Below are 24,318 nucleotides of genomic sequence, written 5' to 3' on the forward strand. Positions count from 1 at the left end.
GCTGGGCAGAGAGGGGACTATAAAGGAGAAGAGATGGGAAGTCACTTGAGTGTAGAGTCTGAGACTATTACAGGATCGCCCCTTTGTTTGTCTGAGCCTTGGCAGAGAGAAGATCTCTCTAGTGGTTGGCTGCTTTGCTTTCCTGATTTTCAGGTTGAATCCCAATATCTGTCTCTGGGTTTTTATTAGTCGTGCTATAACTGAACATTCAAAAATTGCCCCAAAACAATCCAATAATGAAAGTATAAGGTAATAAAGCTGGGGGCAGATGTACTTATACCATGATGTCTTCCTCACACCACCTTCTAGTGGTTCCAGTTCGGATATTAAAGGTCTTTGGTCCACTTGGACTTGATTTTCGTTCAATTGAGAGATACAGGTCTAGCTTCATTTATCTCCATGTGACTGACTATTCAGTTGTCCGAGACCGTTCATGAGTTCCTGGTGAATATCCATATGCAAGAGAATGGAGCCTGATACTTTTCTCAACAAAAGTTAGCTCAAAATGGATCAACCACTGGTCTAAACCCAGATGCTAAAATTATTTCACAGGAGATAACAGACAATAAAGCATGTGGAGCCTTGGGAGGAAGCAGCGGTCTCTTAGATATGGCGTCAACTCATCAACAGGAATAATTCTATATTTCAGAGCACATATTTCTGAAAAGGGAGTGGTGTGCAGACTCAGACAGGATCCTGGCAGCTCACTAATGAAAGACTCAGTAGCCCAGAGTTCAAACTGAGCCAGTTGTTTAAGGAGTTAGTCTTCAAAAGAGACACGAGAATGGCCAATATGTACATGAGAAATGTGCACTAAAATCGGTCACAGAAAAACTGAAATAAAAACCCCACTCAGATATGTCTAGGTGGCAATGAGGCAGGGACATGGGGAAGTGGAACCTTTACAAACTGATGGTGACAAAATGTAATGATGCAGCCACATTGAAAAATGACTTGGTAGTAATTCAACGTTAAATATACACTTACCATGCAACCTAGCAACTTTGTTCTAAGGACGAACAGAAGCACACCGTGTGAAAAGCGTGTCCATGTCTGTTGCTAAGAACATGATACCCAGCTGGAGCTGGAAAGCAGCAGCAACACAGTGACCATCAACCAATGAAGTGGGTCAATCAAATGTGGCCTATCCTTGCACAGGAACATGAAAAGGAAGCTAAGGTCTGTACATGCTGCACCATGTCTGGAAACCCGTGTGCTAGGTTGAATAACACCAGTCAAAAGACCACTTAAGTGATTTTTATCAGAATGAGAACAAAACAGGTTAACCTATACAGAGAGGAAGATTAATTCTTGAGGTAAGTTGAAGCGGGGGTGGTGGAAGCAGTGACTAACGGGCGGAGAATTGACAGAAGTTGCTTGCACATCTTGGTGGAGATACCAACCCCTATACATGCTAAATAGGCACAGTTCATGTATGTGCGTTATATCTCAATAAAACTGAATTTAATCAACCAGTTGAGGCTGTGAATTTTACTTCATCATGAGCACTTGACCTTCCAGTTTTCCACAGTCAGAAGCTACCAGCAGCCCTGGCGGCATCTCGTCCTGGATGTGCAGACATCCATGAGGCAGTGTGTGCAGTCGGCTGGTAAATGTATGGGGTACCAGAAGATTCTATAGAGTGTAATGCAAAACAGCAATTAAAATGTCCCCAGATGTTCACTTTGATGACAAAATAGAAGGCTTCTGAAATAGAAGACAAAACCCAGTTCAGGAGCACTCCAATGCGGAAGGCATTCTAAATTTAGCTGCAGCATTAAGTTCCTTTGTTGAAGGAAGGCGACGGAACTGGCATCTCTGGTTCCCATGGCAATTCTCTCCAATAGACAGGTTTGCTCCTGTAACTTTGAATTCCTTTTGCTTGTACATTATTCATACGTTTTAAATGGCACCTTCTGTCATGGTTTCCCCCCAGATACTAAAAACTTCCTCCAAGTTCCATTACAATTTGAATATGTAATTTATTTCCCATAAGCAAACCACAAAAGGAACTTAAGTTCAAATGAGATCATTGCTCTCCTGTCCTGTTGACATAGCTAAGATTTGAGAGAGTCACCGAGCCAGAAACTGGGAATTAGGAGGGCCTATGGCTCTCATAAAAGTTACAGTCCTTGCCAACAACTTCTGACACTACTATCAGTACAAACACAGCCAAGTACCTTGGGGGACTTTTACTGGGGTCCCCATGAGAATCCTGGCCCCACAACTCTGTAGCCCACTGACATTTAAGAGAGGGGCTAGGAAAGAGAGAGCAGAAAGCTCTGGTTCTTGTCGGGTGGCTGTGTGTGTGTGTTTGGATAAAGAAAGGAAGTGAAGACTTACAGAACAAGGGTCCCAACGGCCCATGTGACTACTCTGCTAAGTGTATTCACATGAGTTACAGAAGTTAATCCACAAAGTGATCCTTTGACAGATAGATGTATTAGTGTTTTAGCTGTTTTTCTACTGCTGTGATGAGACACCATTACCAAGGCAACATATAAAAGGAAGCATTTAATTTGGGATTCACAGTTCCAGAGAACTGGAGTCTGTGACATAATGATAGGGAGCATGGCAGTAGGCGGGTCTGGTGCTGAGACAGTAGCTGAGAGCTTACGTGTTGATCCATAAGCACAGGCAGAGAGCTAACTGGGAATGGTTTGGGAAACCTCAAAGCCTGCCCCCAGTGCACACCTCCTCCAACAAGGCCACACCTCCTAATCCTTCCCAAATACTTCTACCAACTGGGGACCAAGCATTCAAGCTTATGAGCCCCATGTGGGCCATTCCCATTCAAACCACCACAAATAAGTAAAGTTACATTTCTAGAAGAAACTAAATTTCAGTACAGCTAAATCATCCGCTTAACAAGGCAGGGTGCCTCGTGCTTTAATCTCAGCTTTTGGGAAGCTGTGGCAGGTGGACTGTCATGAGTTCATAGACAGCCTGGGCTGCAAGTGAATTCTAAGTCAGCCTTGGCTATACAGCAAGAGTCTCAAACAAACAACAAAGGGAACAATATATATACACACACGCACGTAAACACACACATACACACGCACACACACATACACATACCACTGTGTCAGGTGCTAGAACTTGACCCTCAACACGTGCCATCCCATCCCCCAGATTCCTACACCGGCGTGGTTTTGTAGTAACATGGGCACCCATCCCCAGCCCATATCCAGCAATGGGGTCTGAGGGTGGGTGAGCTTTTCTGAAAGGAACTAAATGCCTATCACTGTGCTGACCTTAAACACCCAGAAATAAAAGAGAGAGAACAGATGCACATAATCATTAAAAGAATATTAAATACTTATCAGCAAGTAACATGTTTTGGGAATTAAGATATTTATTTATTCAAATGATTCAGATACGTGTCTCTCTAAATGAATGTTGGGAATTGTGTGTGGCTGTGAGGAGAGGCGAACAGAGGCCCTGTTTCCAGCAAGGTCTGTGCTATGCGAGGAAGAAGTAAAACTCAGACACCATCTAAAAACAAAGCTGAATTGCCTACCAAATCAGAAATCCTTCTAAATTGAGTGAATTAAGTCTCGGAGCTGGAAAGAGGAACAGCCTCAGCTGAACGGATAGTGTTCAGGGGCTGTGCATTGAAGGCCTGTCCTGGGAAGTGAACGCAAGCCTGGGTCCAGAGCTGGGTACTGGCTGTTACTCACGGACACCTGAGAGTGAACCCGATGGAAGTAAAGCAGATGAACTGAAGGCCAGTGCCCTGCCGTGTACAGTACGGACAGGTCCTGTTCAAACTGTCAAAGGAAGCCGATATCTACCCTCACAATAGGGCGGTCTGCAAACTCAGCAGTTTGGCTTTTATGTCAAAGTTCACCCACCCAGAATCATCTCGGTGTTTTATCAGAACTCCCTGTAGCATCAGCGGGGGATGCTACAGGGGATGGCCTTCCAAAAACAGAGAGGCCTCAACCATGTCTGCCCTCTATGGTGGCCCAAATGACGTACAAGCCTACAAGAAAAGGGAATTCTGCATGTTTATGAGACGTGCCAGCCTTGTAGTTACTTTAAAGGGTTATTTTCTATGCATTCCCACCATGATTGGCTGAAAAACAACAACCCTCTGAAACAGTTTTCACTTATTACATAACCTATAGATCATTCTAGAAACATCTAGGAAATGAACATGTGGACTCCAACAGAAGGCTGGCCTGACACTAGCAATGTCAGACCTGCTGGGAAATCAGGAGCAGCTTGTCTAAGATGGAGAGAAGACCAGCCACCTACCAGACCCAAGTTCTGGCTATCAGGCAATGTCTCAGAAAGTTCCCTACACAGCCAGTTAGAGGCTCTGTATGTTTGATGCCACACCTTGGAGAGGGCAGGGACCGAAAGGATCATATCTACGACTGCTAGCCATGACAAAGAAGGAAGTTTCCTCTGCAGAGAAGAGCATCAAACCCACTGATTCTTCCTTCCTCTTTCTGTCTTTACCCGCTGGGTACCCCCTGAGTTCTATGATGGAGAAAACCCGAGTACATCTGGAGTCACTAATGTCAGGTGGAAAACAAGGGGTGGAGACCTTTGGGTTATGTGAAGTTTGTGGGGACCAGGAAGGACTATGTCAGGGACAAGTGTGTTCTGATACTCAATGTCCTCCCCACACTGAACGGTCCCATTGCAGATCTGAGAGACTGAGATCTTGAGCGCACAAATCCCTCTCACAAAGCCCATGGAGGTACTTTTATGCCCCAGTCATCTGTCACCACAAAATTCACCAGAGCTCCCTGCGTCTCAGGACAAGATCATCTCTGTGGGGGTCACACGGGTGCTTCGGACGCCGTGACAAAAAAGCAATGCATGCCACGGTGCAGACTGGTGAGGAAATCCTGCTGAATAAACACCACGGGTGAACGACTCGGAGAGCAAAATGCGCTCAGCCCCGCTCACCGGAAATCCTCCCGAGTTGCTCAGACATGACGTAGTGACAGTCTGGTGCAAACACTGGATTAGTGACATCAGAAAGACAAGCGCTTGTGTTGTCTTCAGAAGAATGGGCTTTGACTGTGTTTTGAAATTCCCATCAACTACTCAGTGTGAACTGAAAAGTTTACCACTTATGAATGTAGCCAGGGTTGGATTTTTGAGTCTCCGTTCCGGGTCAAGAAGCAGAATGTATGTGAGGGAGAAGTGGGGAACTTGGAACAAATGCAGCCACAAAAGCAGTCAAAGGGACGTTCTTCCTCTGTTCCTTTGAGAGCTCAGCTGACCACACTGGCACCTTAAACTTCTGCCCCAAAGGGAAAAAAATTCATGCATTTTTTTTGTTAACATGGGGTCTTTCAGGAAAGCCCACTTTTAAGCCATTCTTGCCAATCAGTATTGGTCAAACTGTTTTGCTTTGCCTTTGTTTTGTTAATATGCCATCAAATTTTCAGTGAATTTTATAGGCAATCAAAGGGAAAGTAGGTATTTTATTCTGAAAGTTCCTGATGATTCTGGTACCTGGTGTGATTTGGGAGGCACTGAACAGCGTGCAAAGATCAATACTGAATTAAAACCATATTTAAAAAAGAAAATGCAGTGCCAGAGAGATGGCTCAGCACTTAAGAGCACTGGCCAGGGTTCGATTCCCAGGACCCACGTGGTGGCTGACAACAATCTGTAACTCCAGTCCTAGGGGATCTGACGCCCTCTTCTAGCCTCTGTGCATATGGTGTGTACTTGGCACACAGACATACTTGCAAAACACCCATACACATAAAATAATAAACAAACAAATACATAAGTGAACAAACAAACCAAAATGCCTTTTTAAGCCTGGAATCTCTTTTAGGATTTACTGTGGGCTCTGTCTTAATTGCAGCAGGACATTTTCATGGGAGAGCAGAGACCCACTAATAAAGGGGGGCATTTTAACTAGCTCCGACTGCCACATCAATCTTTGATGCTCGAGATGCAGCCAAGCCAGCTTCCACTTCCGGGGTGCCCTTCCCCAGGTTGTCTGTGAAGAGCTTGAGGTACACAGACTCACCTGGAAGTGAGCCTAAGACTGCCCCTAGGTTACTCAAGCCCCTAACCTCAGACTGCAAACCCAAGTGAAGCTCTAGACAGAGGGGGAGGATCTTGGGCACCTTTTTCACCAAGCTCCATCATGGAGAGTAAGTGCATATTGGTGCCCTTCTCCAGAGGGCTAGAGAAGAGACTAGCAACTGTGAGTCAAGGCAAGGCTCTGAGCTGCCACTCTGAAAAGGGCCAGGTGACTAAAGCAATGCACTGATGCCTCAGCTTCCGAATGCAGCGGAGGTTTTGCCAGGGACCTTTCTCAAGGTCAACCTATACACAGGTCTGCAGCATGGCCCTTCAGGAGCAATCATATGTATGTGCACGTGAATGTATATTTGTGTGTGTGTGGGGGGGGGTGTGTGTGGGTGTGCGCACACACCCACACACACACACACAGGGAAAGAGAGAGTCAGAGACAAAGTGTGAAACCAATACTGTTATAGCAGAGAAATAACCCCCAGTCCCAATGAGAACTCACCTCACACTCAGGGAAAATAAGGAAGAAATCCTTTCAAAATAATAGAGCATAGGTCCAGTTCTGGCACACCAAAAGAAACCAGCATTCTAGAAATTGTTTGAGCTTATGCAGGTCTCAGTTACAACATTCTCAGCATGCTCTTTGATATGGAAAGGGGCTTAATGGCCAGATGTGGACCAGGGTGTCATAAGCTACACGTTTTAGGGTGATTTTTGTTGTAGTTCAGCCATGATGGGTTCGTACGTTTTAGGGTAGGGACATGTGGATTAAAAATGTTAGGTAGGAGGAACAGAGATGTGAAAGAAACACAGAAACATAGGATAGGACGGGGGGAGGGGCAACTCAGTGGATACTGAATACTGAATTTGCCCGCAGTTAATTTTTATATACTTTTATACCCCAATACAAAAGGGGGAAAAGAAGGCAAAAGACTGCTTTAACATGACACAAAGGACAACCACAGAAGTCACTTGCTTCAACACTTGAGGCATCAAGCCATTTTTTCCTGAGTAAAGCATTGGATGTTTCCGGCAGGGTATGTAATGGGTACATCCTAGACCAAGTATCCTGTAGGCAGCCACTCCCTATGTCAAACCTCCTATTTTAAAATAAAGGAGCAGAAATAGGCTTAAATTCTCTGACCTTTGGTCAGGATGGAATGGGTCCACCTCTATGGGCCATCTTAATGTCCAAAGCACCAAGTAACCACACCCTGGGTCAAGATAGCTTGTTTATAGCCACACCTGCTGTCAACAACTTTAAAAGAGCAAAACTAAGCTCAGACTCTCAGACCTCCAGTCAAGGTGGAACTGGCTCACAGCTGTGGATCCCCACACCTGGGGTGTTTCTTTGTGCTATGGGAATGGACTTTAATTGGTGGCAATTAATTGCCAAACATTAGCAGAAACATTTTCCCAGCACCCTAAACTTTATGTCAGAGGTACAAATCTTTCCACAGTTTTGAGACAAGTCAGGCCAGTGTGCTACTGATCCTTAAGTACTCCTTTATCAAAATCTTGCATAGCTTAATATTTCTAAAGCAGCTGGAGTAAACTCTTTGTAACATCACTATATTGTTTCCAGTTCCTCCTAGAACACGGAAAAGGGAGGGGCTAGGCAGGAGGGAACCAGAACTGGGCTCAGAGCAGCATCCCTGTGGCTTGGGAAGGATGAGGAACCAACTTCCTAAAGACTCATCAATTCATCACAGCCTCCTCTTCTGCCCCTAAGGGAACCCCAGGGATGTCTAGGGAGGCAGAGCAGGGCTTCGCAGGCCAGGAATCTTAGAAGCCACTGCTAGACACCAGGTTTACCTTATGTCCCCTTAGTCTCGAGGACAATGCCACAAGTTGGAAAGGGCATGCATCAGTGTGCATTGCTCAGACAACCCCAGCAGCCAACAACAGCTGCGCTTCCCTCCTGCTCTCTGGGTGCCAGGTTAGTTTTCCTCTTCTCCATCCTCCTGGCATGATCCAGGCCCAGTAAGCCTCCCTTTCACTGTGTCTTGACGAATAGATTTGTGTCTATTTTCTTTTTGCATTCCTTGCAATGGCCTGAACTATCCTCTCGCACCCCAGCTGCGCACGTCAAACAAAATGTATTGGGGTCAGATCGGCTTCTCACACCACACAGAACTGCACGTCATGCAAACAAGGGACACCTCACTACAGCTCACGTGCTCTGCAAACCTACACTAAGGGACTGGTGGGATTGCTACAGTAGACACCTAGACCATACATAGACTGTCACAAGTTTCTCTCTCAATTTTCAAATATAGTAATGCAAAGTGTTTCTGTATCTAAACGACCTATGCAAATACAAACATTTTACAAAGCACACGCAGATAAAATCAGCCCAGGCTGATATATGCTGAGCAGGGAGCTCTGTGCTGTGTGACCTTTATAGAGAAGAAGAAGAAGCGTGGAGCGAACTGGAGAATTCTTTTTAATGTTATAAACAAAGGTACAACCCCATAGAGAGTGTGTGAACTCTCTTCAAAGAGGAACGTGCTTTAAAACCCAAGGAAAATAAGAAAGCAAGCTTCCTGTTTCAGGGAGAGGAAGAGAAGCTTTCAAGTGTGTCACGAGGCAGGTGGCCTCAGGAAACGCAGAAGAGGGTGCATGGCAATACACCCCGACGGCCACCGTGGCATTTTAAAGAAACAACATTTGTATTTTGTTCCATAACTAACTGAAATCAGGCAAAGCTTTGGGGAAAGTACACGTGTCTGCAGCAGAGCCACAGTGACTCGCTGCCTCTGGCTTTCACCCCACAGCCTGCCAGAGACAGATGTGACTACAATGCCTCACGAAACAAATGCCAAACAGCAGACCGCCACCACAGGCTCACACACCTGCAGATGACATCACCAGCTCTATCTTACCCCAGAAATCTATTAACATGCAGAAACAGGTGTCATCAAACCCAAACCCACTCTTAGAAAGCATTCGCCTCATCAGCCAGAGTGGAAACTACAAACTCGAGGCTGAGCTGCAGGGAGGAGCACACATCCCGGACTCAGACTTCCTAGGACAGCTGCTTCCCCACATACAAAAGTCTCCAGATGCCGCCAGAACAAAAGCAGAGAAAACTCTCTCCTCTGAGTGCCGTTTTTTTCCTCTGAGAAATTCTGACACTTGTTTTGGTTTTGTTGTTGCTGTTGTTCTGTGATGTAGCACAGGCAAGCCTCAAATTAAGGTCTTCCTGTCTCAATCTCACAGGAGAAAGACACGCTACAGCTGGCTAGAACGCTGCCATTCTCTAGCACAAAGCAGTTAAGCCAGTTAGTCCTTCCTAATCTCTAGCCCGTGAAGTAGCTTCTTTCTCCCTTGGATCTGGGCCCAGGTATAAAGGAGGTCTTCAGCATAGTAGACAGCGTGTGTCTGGGACGTTTTCAGATTCTCCAGAAGATGAAAGGAGGAATAGTGGAACAAACACTGTCCAACGTGTGATGACTGTAGAGACTGGGGAAAGAACCTGGAAACCTGCTGTTGCTTTCTCTCATGTTTGAGATTGTCTTTAGTAAAAAATATTTTTAAATATGTAGCAATATTTCCAGTTGCTGGCCTCATCCCTCTTCCCTCCCTGCTCTGTAACAGAACCAACATTTGTTCCCACAGTCCACCTTTCTTTGTGGACCTGCTGTGCCAGAGGCATCCCTGTTCCTCCCCAGAGCCAACCTTAGAAATGACCACATGGGTCCATCTAGCCAATCTGGAATGAGGGGAAGTCTCTCGAAGGGTTTCTGGAAAAGGTTTCCATCTACTAAAAAAAAAAAAAAAAAATAGAGGAAAGTATGGGTCTTCCTCTGCTGCTAAATCCTATTACACATACCTGTGGTAGTAAGAACCCCAGCACCATTTTGTGACCACAAGGGAGTCAGTCAAGACAAAACTAACAAGCTGAGGGCTGCAGAGAAGAAAGATCAAAGCAACCTTGGTCCTTGAAGATGTCACTGAGCCACAAAATAACCACCCTGAAACTGCTCCACTTCAAGAATCATTAAGTAAGAAAATACATAGTTACTGTTTACAGACATGGGGCTAGGCTTTCTCTTTGCTCACAATTAAGCGCATACTATCTGACACAAAGTAGTTGTGGGAGGAATGAAAGAAACAATGAAAGAAACCTCTGAAGTCCAGCAGGGATTACTAGGCCTTAGCAGCATCATGAGTCATAACACAGTCATAGCCATTGCGATCCTGCAGGAGAGCTAGATTTCCATGGCATGTCCCCTCACGGACCTCATACTAGTCTTTTAGTTCACAGCTTATGTTGTACATCTTATTTCTTTATAAAGATAAATCCCTGTATTTTCTCTTATGAAGTAGCTCTTTGGTTTTTCTGAGAATATTTTCTCAAATGGATCTTATGTTCGCTACTATTCCAAGGTACATAGAGAATCCTAGGATTATTGGAAGACGGTGATCTTCATTAAGCGCCCACATGGCCTTGGACAGGTTCCTTGACCTCTCAGAATAAATACCCTCACCTTCAAAACAGAATTGATTACACCCCCTAGAGGGTCGTGGTAACTACAAGGACAGGATGTAAGCAACTGCTTGTTACTTAAGAGCCAGCTTCTGAAGCTGTGGGTGAAGTTTGCTAAAAATCTAGTAGCAGTGAAAGATTTCTTCAGTTCAGACAACCAAACGCCAACTCAGAATGGAACGTTGAGTGAAGGGAGACACTTCTGGCAGTATCCATCCACACTACACGGCAGGAGCACAGCCTTGGTTCAGGACACCTCATGCAAAGCCAAGGACCGCCGCCTGAAAAAACACCTCCACTCAAATTCAAGACCACTGTGTGCTATTAATTGCAGTGGGAGGTTTTTTTGTGTTTATTTTTTTAACACACGGTTGTTGTTTTTTTGTTTGTTTTGCTCATGCAGAAGCATAATAGTTTAATTACAGTAAAACAAAGATTCTTTTGGCCATTTGCTTACCATCATTCCTCCACATGTAAGTGCCAAACTAGTAAGCAGCTCTTTAGCTTATGAGTTAGATAGAACACTTGATTTTAAAAGCAGCTGTTGGAGTGGCTGATTGAGTTTCATTTTCAACATCGGCTGAGTTTTTACTTGGAATTAGGATGGAATCTGTACTCATCACAATGATACAAAGAGGGAGGTGTGCCATTTGTTTCTTTTCGTTATTTTGACACACAAGGGAGGATATTCTGGGAAGAGGGAACTTCAACTGAGAAAATGTCTCAATCAGATCGGCCTGTGGGCAGACATGCAGAGCATTTTCTTGATTGATGATTGATGTGTGAGCGCCCAGGGCATGGTGGGCAGTGCCACCCTGGGAAGGTAGTTCTGTATTATACAAGAAAGCAGGAAATTAGAGCCATGAATAACAAGCCAATCAACAACACTCCTCCACGGCTCTGACTTCCCTCAGTGATGAAGTGTGACCTATGAGTTGTAAGATGAGGTAAATCCTTCCATCTCCAGGTTGTTGCTGTTGGTCACGGTCTTTATCACAGCTATGGAAAGCTAACTGAGTCAGAGGGAGAGCACCTGCTCCCTGCCAGGGAGCACAGGGATTTTTTTGGTCATGTTATCTATCACAGCCATGGAAAGCTAACTGGGTCAGAGGAGGAGCAACTGCTCTCTTCCAGGGAGCACAGGGATTTTTTTTTTTTTTTTGGTCATGATATTTATCACAGCTATAGAAAGCTAACTGGGTCAGAGAAGGAGCACCTGATCCCTGCCAGGGAACAAGAGGATGTTCATGCACCAAACCTTCAGAAACCATGAGTAAACATAACCATTCCTCCTTTTAAGTAGCTTATGTGGAGCCTTCTGTTCCACAAACAAGAAAGCTAGCTAACACAATAGTGCCTTCCCATGAGCCTCCACTGAAAGGCCAACCAGGAAAGCAGGAAGGCTGCTGCTTCCTGCCTCTGGACCATTGTCAGGCAGCCATCGGTGGCTTTAGAGTCATCTACCATGCTAAAGAGACAACCATGCTGGCTCACTCATTGCCAATATTATTTGAAAGCTGATTTAATCTTTATGTTTAAACAACACAAATTCAACAAATAAAATAACAGACCTGATTCAGTCTGTGCCAATTGAGGACATGATACCTTCCAAGTCCTGAAGATGGAGGATGAATGTTCATTATGCAGGCCCCTGGGGCTCTCTGTCTATAGTGGGTTTCCACTTGGACTCTATTCATGTTTTGGGTTAGATGATTCTCTGTTCTAAGGGGCTGTTTTATATTTGTGTATTATAGAATGCAATACATCCCCAACCTCTACCCATTAAACACCTGAAGTAACCTCTTTGACCTTGGGTTAGCCAGAAATATCAACAAACATCCCTTGAGGGTCAAAATCGCTCTGGTTTAGAAGCAATCACCCAGGAGAAACATCAACAAACCATACTAAGGCTAGAGAGACAGCTCAGTCAGTAAAATGCTTGCCATATAGGAATGAGGACCCGAGTTGGGATCCCAAGCACCCATGTAAAAATCCAGGCAAGGTAGTAAATACCTGTAACCATAGTGTCATGGAGAAGGCGGGAGGACCTCTAGACCTTGCTAGCCAGTTATTCTTGCCAAGTGAGTGGGTTACAGGTTCATTGAGAGACTTGGTCTCAAAAATTGGACAAAAGACATTAAAGGAAGACAACTAGCAACAACCTCTGGCCTCTACATGCACATAAAAACATATAAGCATGCATCTACACATTCACACACACACATGCATGCATGATAAATAAATAAATAACACCATATACCACTAAGAGGCCAAGCACACTGGCCCAGTTTATGTCAACAACCATATGAATGGGAGGAAGGCAACTTGATTCCTAGAGGGAAACCTGTGGATACTAGCATGGAATACACAAATAGAGCCCCTTCCATACCCTCAAGTACCAACTCATCATCCACCCCACCATGGACTCAACAGAGGACAGAAATGAGCTTGAATATCCAAAGCAGATACTGGCATAAGCAGGCATGCCCACTGTTGATATAGGTGGGTCTTCTGTCTATTGTTAATTTCATTGGTTAATAAAGAAACTGCCTTGGCCCTTTGATAGGACAGAAAATTAGGTAGGCGGAGTAAACAGAACAGAATGCTGGGAGGAAGAAAGCTGAGTCAGGCAGTTGCCATGAAGCTCCGGACCAAGATGGACGTAGGTTAGAATCCTTCTGGTAACCCACCACCTCGTGGTGCTACACACATTAATAGAAGTGGGTTAATCAAGATGTAAGAGTTAGCCAGTAAGAGGCTAGAGCTAATGGGCCAGGCAGTGTTTAAATGAATACAATTTGTGTGTTGTTATTTTGGGTGTAAAGCTAGCTGTGCAGCCAGGCAGGATGAAAAGCAGGCCTGCTCGCCTTCTCACTACACACTGTAGGGAAGTTCTGGGAGTGTAGACTTCTACAGCAGCTTCTCTACTTGGCATCTGAGGCTCTATCAGCCTCAACAGGAAACGAAGGCTGTGTGATACAGGAAAGAAGAGAAAGAGCTGCCTCAGCACCACCCCTTCGCCTGGTCTACAGCTGACGACATAAGCACCTCCTAAGAGGTGCCCAGCGACCCCCAAAAGGTCAACCTCCCTGTAATTGAAAGATGACTTTTGGGATTTTTAGAAACACGAGCTACCAAAGTACAATTCATAGAGCAAAAAAATAAGGCATGCACATGCAGATGTAAAACTTTGCATGGCTAGCTTCAAAGAATCTTCAAATTGTGACACTGGTCTCCCCACACAACAAAATCTGAGAAAATACTTTGAGAATCTAGGAGCAGAACCAAGCTTGCAAGTCAGGCTGTAGCCCACCAGACTATGAGGCAGTCCCCACTATCCAGCAACAGGTTCTTTCCATTCTGTACCCTCACTCTCCCTACCCCCCACCCCCTACCTCCCACCCCCCACCTTGTCTCCCATCTAGCTGTCATCAGCGCAACAGAGCTGGCCCTGGAAGAACTGGAACAGTATTGCCTCTTTTGGTGAAGTACCGAGCATTCTCAGTGTGGTGCTAAGCGTGTTGTTGGACTTCTCTGGGCTCATTTCTTGCTCTGCCCTCTGCCCAGCACGCAGTGGCAGTCAACCAAGTGGAAACAGGAGTGACACCTGCCTCTTTCACCGGAGCAGAACATGGAGCTGCTTTCTCACTGGTGAGGGCTGCGAACAGCTGCACCCCATTCCTCGGTCTCCAGGGAGAGGTCAGCATCGGGTGAGTTTTCCAGATGGATAGCTGAGCTGTACCTCCTGGAATGTGACCTCGAGACCCGCACCCGCACACAGGAGGGAAGTTAAGCCAAGCTGAGCGCATTGGTCCAGCGCCCTAAGGGCTCAGGAGACCCCTAAGTCTCGCGCCTGACAGCAGTCTTGTGGGTGAAGGACAAGGTCAAATCCATTACCTCAGGCTGAACTGTCGCAGTGAGGCCTCCCTCAAGCGCTCTTCCATCTGGAATGTTCTCACCTGTGTTTATGAGGCAAGTCTTAGAATGGCGAGAGAGAGAGAGAGAGAGAGAGAGAGAGAGAGAGAGAGAGAGAGAGAGCGCTGAGTGCATCTGCGCACCCAACAGCTTCCTGGAAAGTGATAAGGCGAGCCAAAACATGAACTCCTGGCCTCCCGCCGGGCACATAGCACACACCACAGTTCCAAATGAAATACCCGCCTTGGCCCCCACAAAGGAGCCTTGGAAGACAGAACTGGAAACACCACCTTCTAGAAAGAGCCCTAGCAAAAAGTGGTGCAAGGGTTCCCTACCTCACCTCTTTAGCTCACACTTGCAAACCCATCCCAGTAAAACTCCTTTGAAACGAGGCGTGACCATCATGACCAGGATTGAAAACACCTCTCACCCCAGCCCCAAGCTCCTCAGATGTGTTTCCAGTCAATCCCTGCACCCTCCCGGGACACCGCTAACGTGCAATTGGACGTCCTCAGGTTATACAATGCTAATTGCATCGTCTGTGTGCCCTTGAGCCTGGATCCTTTCACTCATTACAGTGCCTTTCCATTTCCAAGTGTATTTCATCACATGGCTGTGCTAGTCTTCGTCCGTTCCCAGGATGCTGGGGATTGTTTTAGTTTGAGGCTGTTAAACATAGATGTCATAAACATCTGCACGCAGGTCCATTTCATCTCTCTTGTGTAGATATCCAGAAGTAAAATCGTTAAATCGTTAAGTATATAACATTACAAGAAACTACCAAAACCATTCCCCAAAGTGGCTGCACGATTTTGCCTTCTCCCCTAACGGGAGGGTCCACATCTCCTCAGCTGCTTTGTGTGGGTTGGAGGAGATTGGCTCTCCTAACTCATTCTAAAGTACACTCAGTATATTTTCATTTCCTTAATAATTGATGGTGTCAAACATCTCTTCGCGGTTCAAAGATTTCTGTTCATAAATTAAGCGGGGCTCCTTTGTTTTCTTGTCAAGGGGAGCCGTGACAGGTTTTTATATGTTCTCGATCCAAGTCTCCTGTCAGATGCGCATTGCACAAATATTTTTCTCCCAGTTTGTGGATCGTCTTTTCATCTCTTAGCCCCGCTTTTCATGCAACACTTGTATTTAATTAATAAGATCTACATTTCAAACCTTTTCGTTTGTACTGCAGGTTTTTTTTTTTAAGACCGAAGAAAGTTGTGTCTTGCAGAGGCTCACAAAAATTTTCTCCTAATCCTTTCCCAGGTGTGTAGCTTTAAGTTTTACATTGAGGGATGATATGTGATAAAGGATGTGTGTATGTGTGTGTACACATATACACTATATGTCTATCCTTTCACCAACCCTACACTGAACTGATTACTGTAACATTACAATGAGTCTTTAAATGCAGCTCTAGTGATTCTGTTTTGTTCTGTTTTGTTTTGAAGATTGCTGGCATAATGGGTTAATATTGGCTGTCCTCTTGATGAGGTAAAGAAGGAGATTAATAAAGCATATGTCTTCTGGGAGCATCCGTGGTGGTTTACTAAGGGAATTAACCTAGGATAAAGCACTCCTCAAGTTGTGGAAGGCACATTCACATAGGGAGGAAGCCAAATGAAACCAAAGGGAAAAAAGAAAGTCAGCGGGTTTAGACACCCTTTCTGCCATGAGCTACCTGGAGGAATGGAACTTGGCTCCACCACACCCTTTGGCCAGGATGAACTGAAGCTGTGAGCCAAAGTAAATCATTCCTTCCTTCAAAGAGTTTCTGTCAGACATCTGGCCACAGTAGCGAAGGTCTGATTAACAGTTACTCTAGATCTTTATCTTTACAAAAGAGTTTAGTAATTGGCTTGTTGATTTCTACATGAGAGATCATTAGGATTTTAATTTGAGCTATGTTGAATTTTGATTAATTTGATTTGAGTACTGTTATGATTAATCATAACTATCAACTTGATGGGGCATAGGAGACTCACTACTGGGCATGTCTGTGTGGGCATTTCCAGAGGCTACCCTGATGGAAGTAGGCATACCCTCAAGGTGAGGAGCATCTTCCAACAGGCAGCCCAGAGTTCCAAGGAAAGTGTGTGTAAGTGCGCATGTGCATGCATGCTTGCTTTCCCCTCTTCCTAAATGACTGAGAGCATGTCTACCACCACTCCTTTGATCCTACCCCAATACCAGACTCCAGCAAGTCTATTCAGGTCATATTCATATTCCAGTAAAGTACATTTGGTTATGTACTGCCTGTGGCACAGTTACTGCTCACTGTTATTAGTCATATTTACAGTGTGAAAGAGAAGAAAACATGAAAATGTGCGGCTTGGTGAAGGGTGTTGTGAGCAAGCTGGACCTTGTGACGAAGGTGGGTATAGATAAGCAGCTGAGATAAGCACTTAGCACCACTAAAGAGAAACTTCCTACTCTGCCCCAACCAGTAGGAAAGGTCATCTGAGGTCAAGATCCCACCTACCATAGGTTTCCATTTGTATCAATTAGAATTGTTTGAAAGGGGAGAACTTAAGCTGAGAAGGCCATTGAAGGGATTCTTTGAAAACAACCACCTAAGCCGGGCGGTGGTGGCACACGCCTTTAATCCCAGCACTCGGGAGGCAGAGGCAGGTGGACAGGCTCTAGAAATTACAGGGAAACCCTGTCTCGGAAAAAAAAAAAAAAAAAAAAGAAAACAACCACCTAGAGAAGTGTTTCCCCAGAGTCAGCCATCAAGGTGCAGAAAGGCCACTACAGAAGGGAAGGACATGCTACATACACCTTGAGCTGAAAGCAGAATTTGGAGGTGGCATCCATATTGTACTGGTCTCATGGACCTATGAGATGACCTATGAGATGCCGGAGTGAGGCGGTTGTGGAAGCTTGCACCAAGGTTCTAAAATAACTTCTATGTGATGTGACATGTAGCAGGCAGGGTCAGAGCCTCTGGAAACAGCTTCTAGGTTGGTTATGCACAAACCTTAAAGGTGAAACCTAGGTGGCAGTGGAGATCCCATATATATTAGAGATGCCGTAGATGTGGGGTACTTGCCAAGGAAAGCAGCAGGTACTGAGTGGAGTCAGCTGGAGGGGGGAGCTACAGTTGCCACGGGCAACAGAGTTGAATAGGTGGGGCTACCCAAGTCCACTGGGGTCCAGATGATGTTATCATGAGCCCAAGATGCTGGACAAAACTTTTTGTTTGTTTGGTGTTTTCTTTGCTTGACTTAGGTTGTACTTTCATCTAATCGTCCCTCATTATCCTCCTGTTTCTGCGTTAGAATACTACCGTCTACTCTGCACCAATTTATATTGGAAGCATATGGTTTTGTTTTTATTTATAAAGGGACTGTGAGTTAGATTATCTTGGATCTCAGGGAAGACACTGAGTTTGGGCTGGTGAACAATGTTAGAATGGTTAGACTTCGAGGGTTCTTAGAGATGGACTAAATACATTTTGCATAATGAGATGGACTTAAGGTGCTAGGGGTAGAATGTTACGGTTTAAAGTCACGGGCTTGGGTGCCAAATGGACAAGGGTGGACTTGAGATCATCTTGATCGTCCACTTTGTTAGATTTAGAAATGCCTAGGGAATTGTTGAGGTACACTTTTGGATATGCCTATGGAAGATTGGTTAAGAAGTAAGTCCTGTCCTGGATGTAGATGATACCACCAATCATAGGTGGATGGGGTTTGGGGCTGAGTAAAAAATGGGAAAAAGAAAAGGCCATCTGGATATCGGTACTCTCCTTTCTCTGCCTCACACTCCTGCCACCAGGCTTCCCTTATCCTCATTACTTCCTCTAATGACTGTACCCTCAAACAGCAAGACAAAAGAAATCTTCTAGTTGCTTTGCTTGAGAATTTTTATCATTGTGGTGAGAAAAATAATACAGTTATCTCAGTCTTTTTAAAATAAGGGAAAGGTCACTTTTTTAAAGGAGTGATTGTAAAAGAAATTCTACGTTTTCTCAGACCCACCAACACAGTGCTGTGTCCATGACCTTAGCTCTAGTCCAGGCACTAACTGGGGAGGGACTAGCATAGGACAGGTCCAATGTGATGACAAGAACATAATGCATCCTTCACATCTCTAGATAAAGACGAAAAGTAGACACAGAGAATCTGTCTTGAGAAACACCCTGAGCCCTAACAGAGAGGAGAATGGATTCCTGACAAGTCTTCAAAAAGACCATGACATCCCAAGAGGCTGCCTGAAGTAAAGTAGGCGTTCACTGATAAAAAACAAGATGAAGTAAGCTACTTTATCAAAGGAAATGACAGCATCAAGGGTATGAGAACACATGAGGCTTGAGAGGAGATGGACCAGGAATGAATCCAGAATCCCATGGTAAGAATCTGGATTTCATGCTCTGGGGCTGGAAGCCCACAGAGATTTCTGGGAAGAAAAGTATTATCAGATCTGTGTTTGAGGAAGATCCCTTTGTTGGTGGGCAAATGATCCCTGGAGACAACCCTGGGAGTGTGGTGATGGCACGTAGTGAGCAGGTTTAGGGTTGGATGGAAAGGTCCCTAAAAGATAAGGCCATTAACTCGAGAAGAGACAAGGGACTGTGGGGTTAGGGTGGACAGAAGATGTACCAGGAGGTGTAGATCCTAAAAGGCATCTGTCACTCTCTAGACCCATCTCCAAGCCTGTGCTGAGTTCTGCCATGGAATACCTACAGCATAACCCACAGTCCTCAAAATACTAAGTACAAACACATGATTTGAACACTCCATGAAGATCTGCAGTCTGACCCTTGAGAATAATATTTTGTAGGAAGGTAATGAAAAAAATGTAGCCTTCTAAAGATAGCTTGACTTTCAAGATTCTACCATCAAAGAGGAATAATTCTTGGCAACTCTTGTGTATAAATCTAGTCAGAGCCTTACTGTGAAGTCTGAGAAAGAGACAGATAAAGCAGTTGGCCAGAGCCCTGGTGACAGAAACAACTATTTCTTGAAAATAGAAAAAAGGGCAGAAAGGCATTTTTTTTTTATTTTTACAAAATTTGGAGAACTACATTCTCCTCCAGCTGACCCCACAAGATCAAACCAGCTCCAAATGGGAGTCAGTGGGTATTTGCCAGCTCTTGAAATCAAAACCCAATGGCCCTGATGACCCTGTTTCTTGTCTTTTCTTTATTTTTGTATTTCAAGATGACAGTTTCATTACTGGCTTGATATCACCTGTCCATTCAATAAGCTTTCTGATTCAGCTGCCAACTTCAGAATCTGATTCTAATCCAAGTCACACACAAGAGTCCATGACCCTTTCACTTCTTGCTAAGTCATTAAAAACAAAACTAGGAACAGCCTTGGGGTGCCTGTTGAGCCACAGGTCTGCATGTTATCTAAGGGTGGCCACACTGGGCACAGACACTCCTCATCTCTCTGGGACTGATTACATGCAGGGCCTCTAGTTCTGCCTTCCCCGTCCCTGATCCACAACCCTGTGTCTTAAGGTTACTATTGCTATGACAAAACACCATAACCAAATCAGGACAGGAACTCAAACAGGACGGGAACCTGGAGGCAGGAACTGACGCAGGGGTCATGGGAGGTGAGAGATGCTGCTCACTGGTCTGCTCAACGTGACTTGCTCATCCTGTTATTTTTTATAGAACCTATAAACACACAATGAGTTGGACCCTCCCACATCAATAACCAATTAAGAAAATTCCCTACAGCTGGATATTATGGAGACATTTTCTTAATTGAGTTTCCACCCTCTTAGATTACTTTAGCCTGTTTCAAGTTGACATAAAACTATCCAGAACACCTTGGAGATGTCAAACCCTTTGTAAAAATTGTCACCTATAACCCCAGTGTCTTGATGTGGCACTGACCTCAATGACAGCTAAGTTGGCCTTACTTAGGGACTATAGGAAGCCAGGAGATAAAAGTCTGTTTTGGAGAAGAACCATTGTTCAGTTTTATCTAAAACTCATGTTCCTGTGGACTTTCCTGTACCTGTATCAGATGGAAAATTTGTTTCCTTTCCTATCTATTTAAGAAAGAAAACCAGCAAAAGAAGCAAACAAAATCATCCTATCGCAGGCTGCTTCCCTGCTGTTATCTTCTGCTTTTGAAACTGAGTGTAGAGGCTCGTGCAAAAATGCCACACGGTTGGCTCCCATGGGTGCTCCCGTGTCAGAGGGGAGCTAGAGGTGAGGTGCCAATTCTATGCCTGTCTCCTCTTTCACGGTTGCCCCGGGGTATCCACCACGAGGGAACGTGCTGCTTCGGGCTGCCCCACTGGATCATAAAGGAGGAAGAGTGCAATTCTTTCAACCTTAACAGAGAAAGAACAAAACGAAACACCCACACACTGGGGAAACTGTTCCCCGCTGCGTGGGTGGTGGGGCCCCAAGAGCTGTTATCTGCAAAGGGCACTTTTCGGGGTTACCCAGTTGTCACACTGTGTGGATTCCACCCAAAACCTCAAGCTAAACAATGGGAAATAAGCATCAAAGAGACAATTTTCCACTCTGTGCAAAAATGACTTGACTTTATAAAAATAAATTAAGGCACCATGATAATAAATGGACTCCGAGTAAGACCTGTTGCTAAATGTCCATCAGTCATGGCAGGTGTTCTTCTTGTTACAAATTTGTAGTATCTCAATATGGCTACATTATCCTCTGCTTCCCCACACCTCAGCACCAACCCTATATGGCATATCACATGCACCCCTGTGCCACATAAACAGGTCTGGAATGATGGATACAAAGGGATAGATGCAGAATTAGATGTGGGTGGTGGTGGTGGTGGTGGTGTGTGTGTGTGTGCACATGTGTAGTCACATATGTGCATGCATGAATGTGAATGTCTGTGTGCATGCATGCATGCGTGTCTGTGTGCTGTGGGGGATAGTCTTCATCCTTAACATCACCCTCTTTTTAATGGGACAGATTTAACAGCTGGAGCACCCTTGGATGCTTTGCGGCCTCAGGCACCTTAGTTACCACGCAAGGTCCCCTCTTGCTCTGGAAGAGCTCTGTCCCCACCTCTGTCCACAGCAGCCTGAGAAGAGCTCGCTCATCAAGGTTACATGATTTTCCTGACTCCTTCATTTCCTCCTCACACTCATCTCCTTACGATGCCTCCACCGGTTGCTCTACGGAGAAGCCATTCCTCCTCATTTGTCACTCTGGAGCCATGTTTGCCTTTTCCTGACTCTCAAATCCATCTCCATCCACTGCAGAAGTAGATCGGGGTTTCCCTCATCTTCCTCGCTCTCGTGCTGGCCTTTCTATGGGAATTTTTGAAAAGGTCTGGTGATAAGACCCAAACCTTGCCCTCAAAGCCTTACTGTCCACACAAAGAAGACCCAGGAAACTCTCACTCCAGTCTCTGGGTTCTGCTAAAACATAACAATGAAATTCTCCATCCAAACTGTTTCTGAAGGAACCAGAACTGTGTGGACTTGACACAACTCCATTTCATGTAGCAATGACAAGGAAATGGTATGAACACTCCTCAAAACAATTAACTCGAGTATTGCCATGTAATTAGGACTCTAATTCTGATATAAGTCCAAAAGGAGTAGAAGCAAGGACAAGACATTCATACGCTGTATTTCAAACATCCATATCCCTTGTAACTAAAAGGTAGACACAGCCCATGAGTGCACTGATGGGTAAATGTGTCTTAAGGGCACTGGGAGAAGCATATCATCAGCTGTAACAACCCAGCTGTGCTGATGAGGGGACAGCACACTCCTTCAGGACAGTGTTTCTATGTGTGTGCACACCATCCAAACACCATGCACACACCAGACTCGGAAAACACACAGGCGGAAGATAGGGTTTGGGACTTGTTACTCCAAAATACGGCACTTTGGCATGAGAAGATCACAGAAGAGAAAATCACCAAAACAGATCGCGAGACCCTTTAGAGCACCCTCCCAATTCGCAAAGGAACATCCTGACCTCTGAAGACACCAGAACACAGAGATCTGAGCAAAAAAGGTCCATCATTTTATCCACACTAGAGCAGTGGTTCGCAACTGTCCTAATGCTGCTACCCTTTAATACAGTTCCTCATGTTGTGGTGACCCCCAACCATTAAATTATTTCATTGCTACTTCATAGCTGTAATTCTGCTACTGTTATGAATCATAATATAAATATCTGATGTACAGGATATCTGATATGCAACCCCAAAAGGGATTGGGACCCCAGGTTGAGAACCATTGCTCTAGCTCATACCCCTGTCTAATCATGCTTCTTCACTTGAGATCTTTGTTTCCTTATGAAACCTCCTACTCATGTAAAACATACTGGATGAATGAAGGTGTACATCAGCCTCTCATTATCTGCCTCTTGTTATGTGACCTCAGCCATGAGTCTATGTGACAGGCAAGGGGAAGATATCGCTTTACCCCCTGCATGGCCATGAACCTGTCTGGGGCAACCTTCATCCACCTGCTCCAGAAATGTCTCCCCAAACACCTTCCTTCTCACACATGAAATCCAAGAAGTTCATGTCCACTCCTGCCCTCTTCCTGTTCATACCTGTTCTGTTTCTCAGCAGCTGTCTGAGTCTCACACTTAGATCAAAACTGAACATACAACTTGTAACAAGTATCTTCAGGGTGAAAATTTGTCCCGACGCCCGATATTCTTTTGAGTTGTTTGCGGAGAGATGAGCAGATTAACCTGAGCTGCCTGCCTTTGATCCGAGGGTGGCGCTTTGGGGAAGCGGTGAACACAGCGTGCATGAGAACAGGAAGGCACTGCTTATCAACCCTTCATTTTAATTCATTCAGCACAGTATGTCTTGGTGCATACACACAAGAGAGATGATTCTAGAAGCAAACACTCACAGGACAAGGCTACAATGATGGCACTAGAAAATGATGCTTTGTACTCATTGACATGGTGCAATTGGCACTAGGGTGGATATCATGAAGCAAGACAAAAATCGAGGCCCTTTGCCTCTGCCAAAGGCAGGAAGGCAGGAAGGAGAGAGGCGTGGTGGGCAAAGGAAGAGCTCTACAAACAGGTCTGGCCTGGGCTGGCCTCAGGTAAAAACCCCTAACTCTGATTCTCAGACTCAGGCTCAACATGCTACACACAAATCACATCCGCGCCCTACCGTCGAGCTTCTCGAGTTCATGTCATTCAGAAAATGTTGTTGGGCACAGGGGTCACACTGTGATCTTAGCACTTTGGAAGCATAGGCAGGAGGATCAGAAGACAACAAGCCACGCTGAACCACCAGGGAGACTGTCTGTAAACAACACTGATGGCAGAACAGAGTACCATGGTGCGATCCTATGATCCCAGTGTTAGGGAGGCTGAGGCAGGACTGCAAGGTTGAGGCCAGCTTGCAATGCATAAGCAAAAACTAAAACAGTTCCTCCACCGCCACCACTGCACATTCCTCCAAAGAACAATTGCAATTGTGCCATCTCCATCATGGAAAAACAGCCACCAAAAAAGAAACCAAAACAGAACACAAACCTCAAAATTCTTCAGGACCTAAGAAAACCAAAACCTCTAAACCACAAGACCATTTTTTTAAAAAAAGATTTTAAAGCTTTACCTGTGGCTATAGCGGATGGCTATCGTCAGTCCAAGCTGCAATTAAGAAAAAAGAGGAAAAATGCAAATTAAATAATATAAGGAACATGCTGAATTCACAAGAAAATTAGCTCAATATGGTTAATTATTTTTAAACATTTCTAATGTCTAGGGCTAGAGAGATGGCTCAGTGGTTAAGAACACTGGCTGCTCTTGCAGAGTTCCCAGCACCAACATGGTGGCTCACAAGCAGCTGTAACTTCAGTGGCAGGGCATTTGCTGTCCTTTTCTTGCCTCTGTAGTCAGAAGGCACATACATGATGCACATACATACATAAGCAGACAAACCTTCATACACATAATA

General features: G+C 45.0%; 1 protein-coding gene across 1 annotated transcript in view; it reads right to left on the reverse strand.

Moving 5' to 3' along the window:
* Positions 1-24,318, reverse strand: part of Acoxl (acyl-CoA oxidase like) — a 257,337-nt gene that overhangs the window by 169,834 nt on the left and 63,185 nt on the right. The window contains exon 9 of the mRNA XM_038330539.1: positions 23,977-24,011. Within this exon, the coding sequence (XP_038186467.1) occupies positions 23,977-24,011 (35 nt within the window). The remainder of the gene's footprint in view (positions 1-23,976; positions 24,012-24,318) is intronic.

This window comes from Arvicola amphibius, chromosome 5 (assembly GCF_903992535.2).
Source record: "Arvicola amphibius chromosome 5, mArvAmp1.2, whole genome shotgun sequence".
NCBI lineage: Eukaryota > Metazoa > Chordata > Mammalia > Rodentia > Cricetidae > Arvicola > Arvicola amphibius.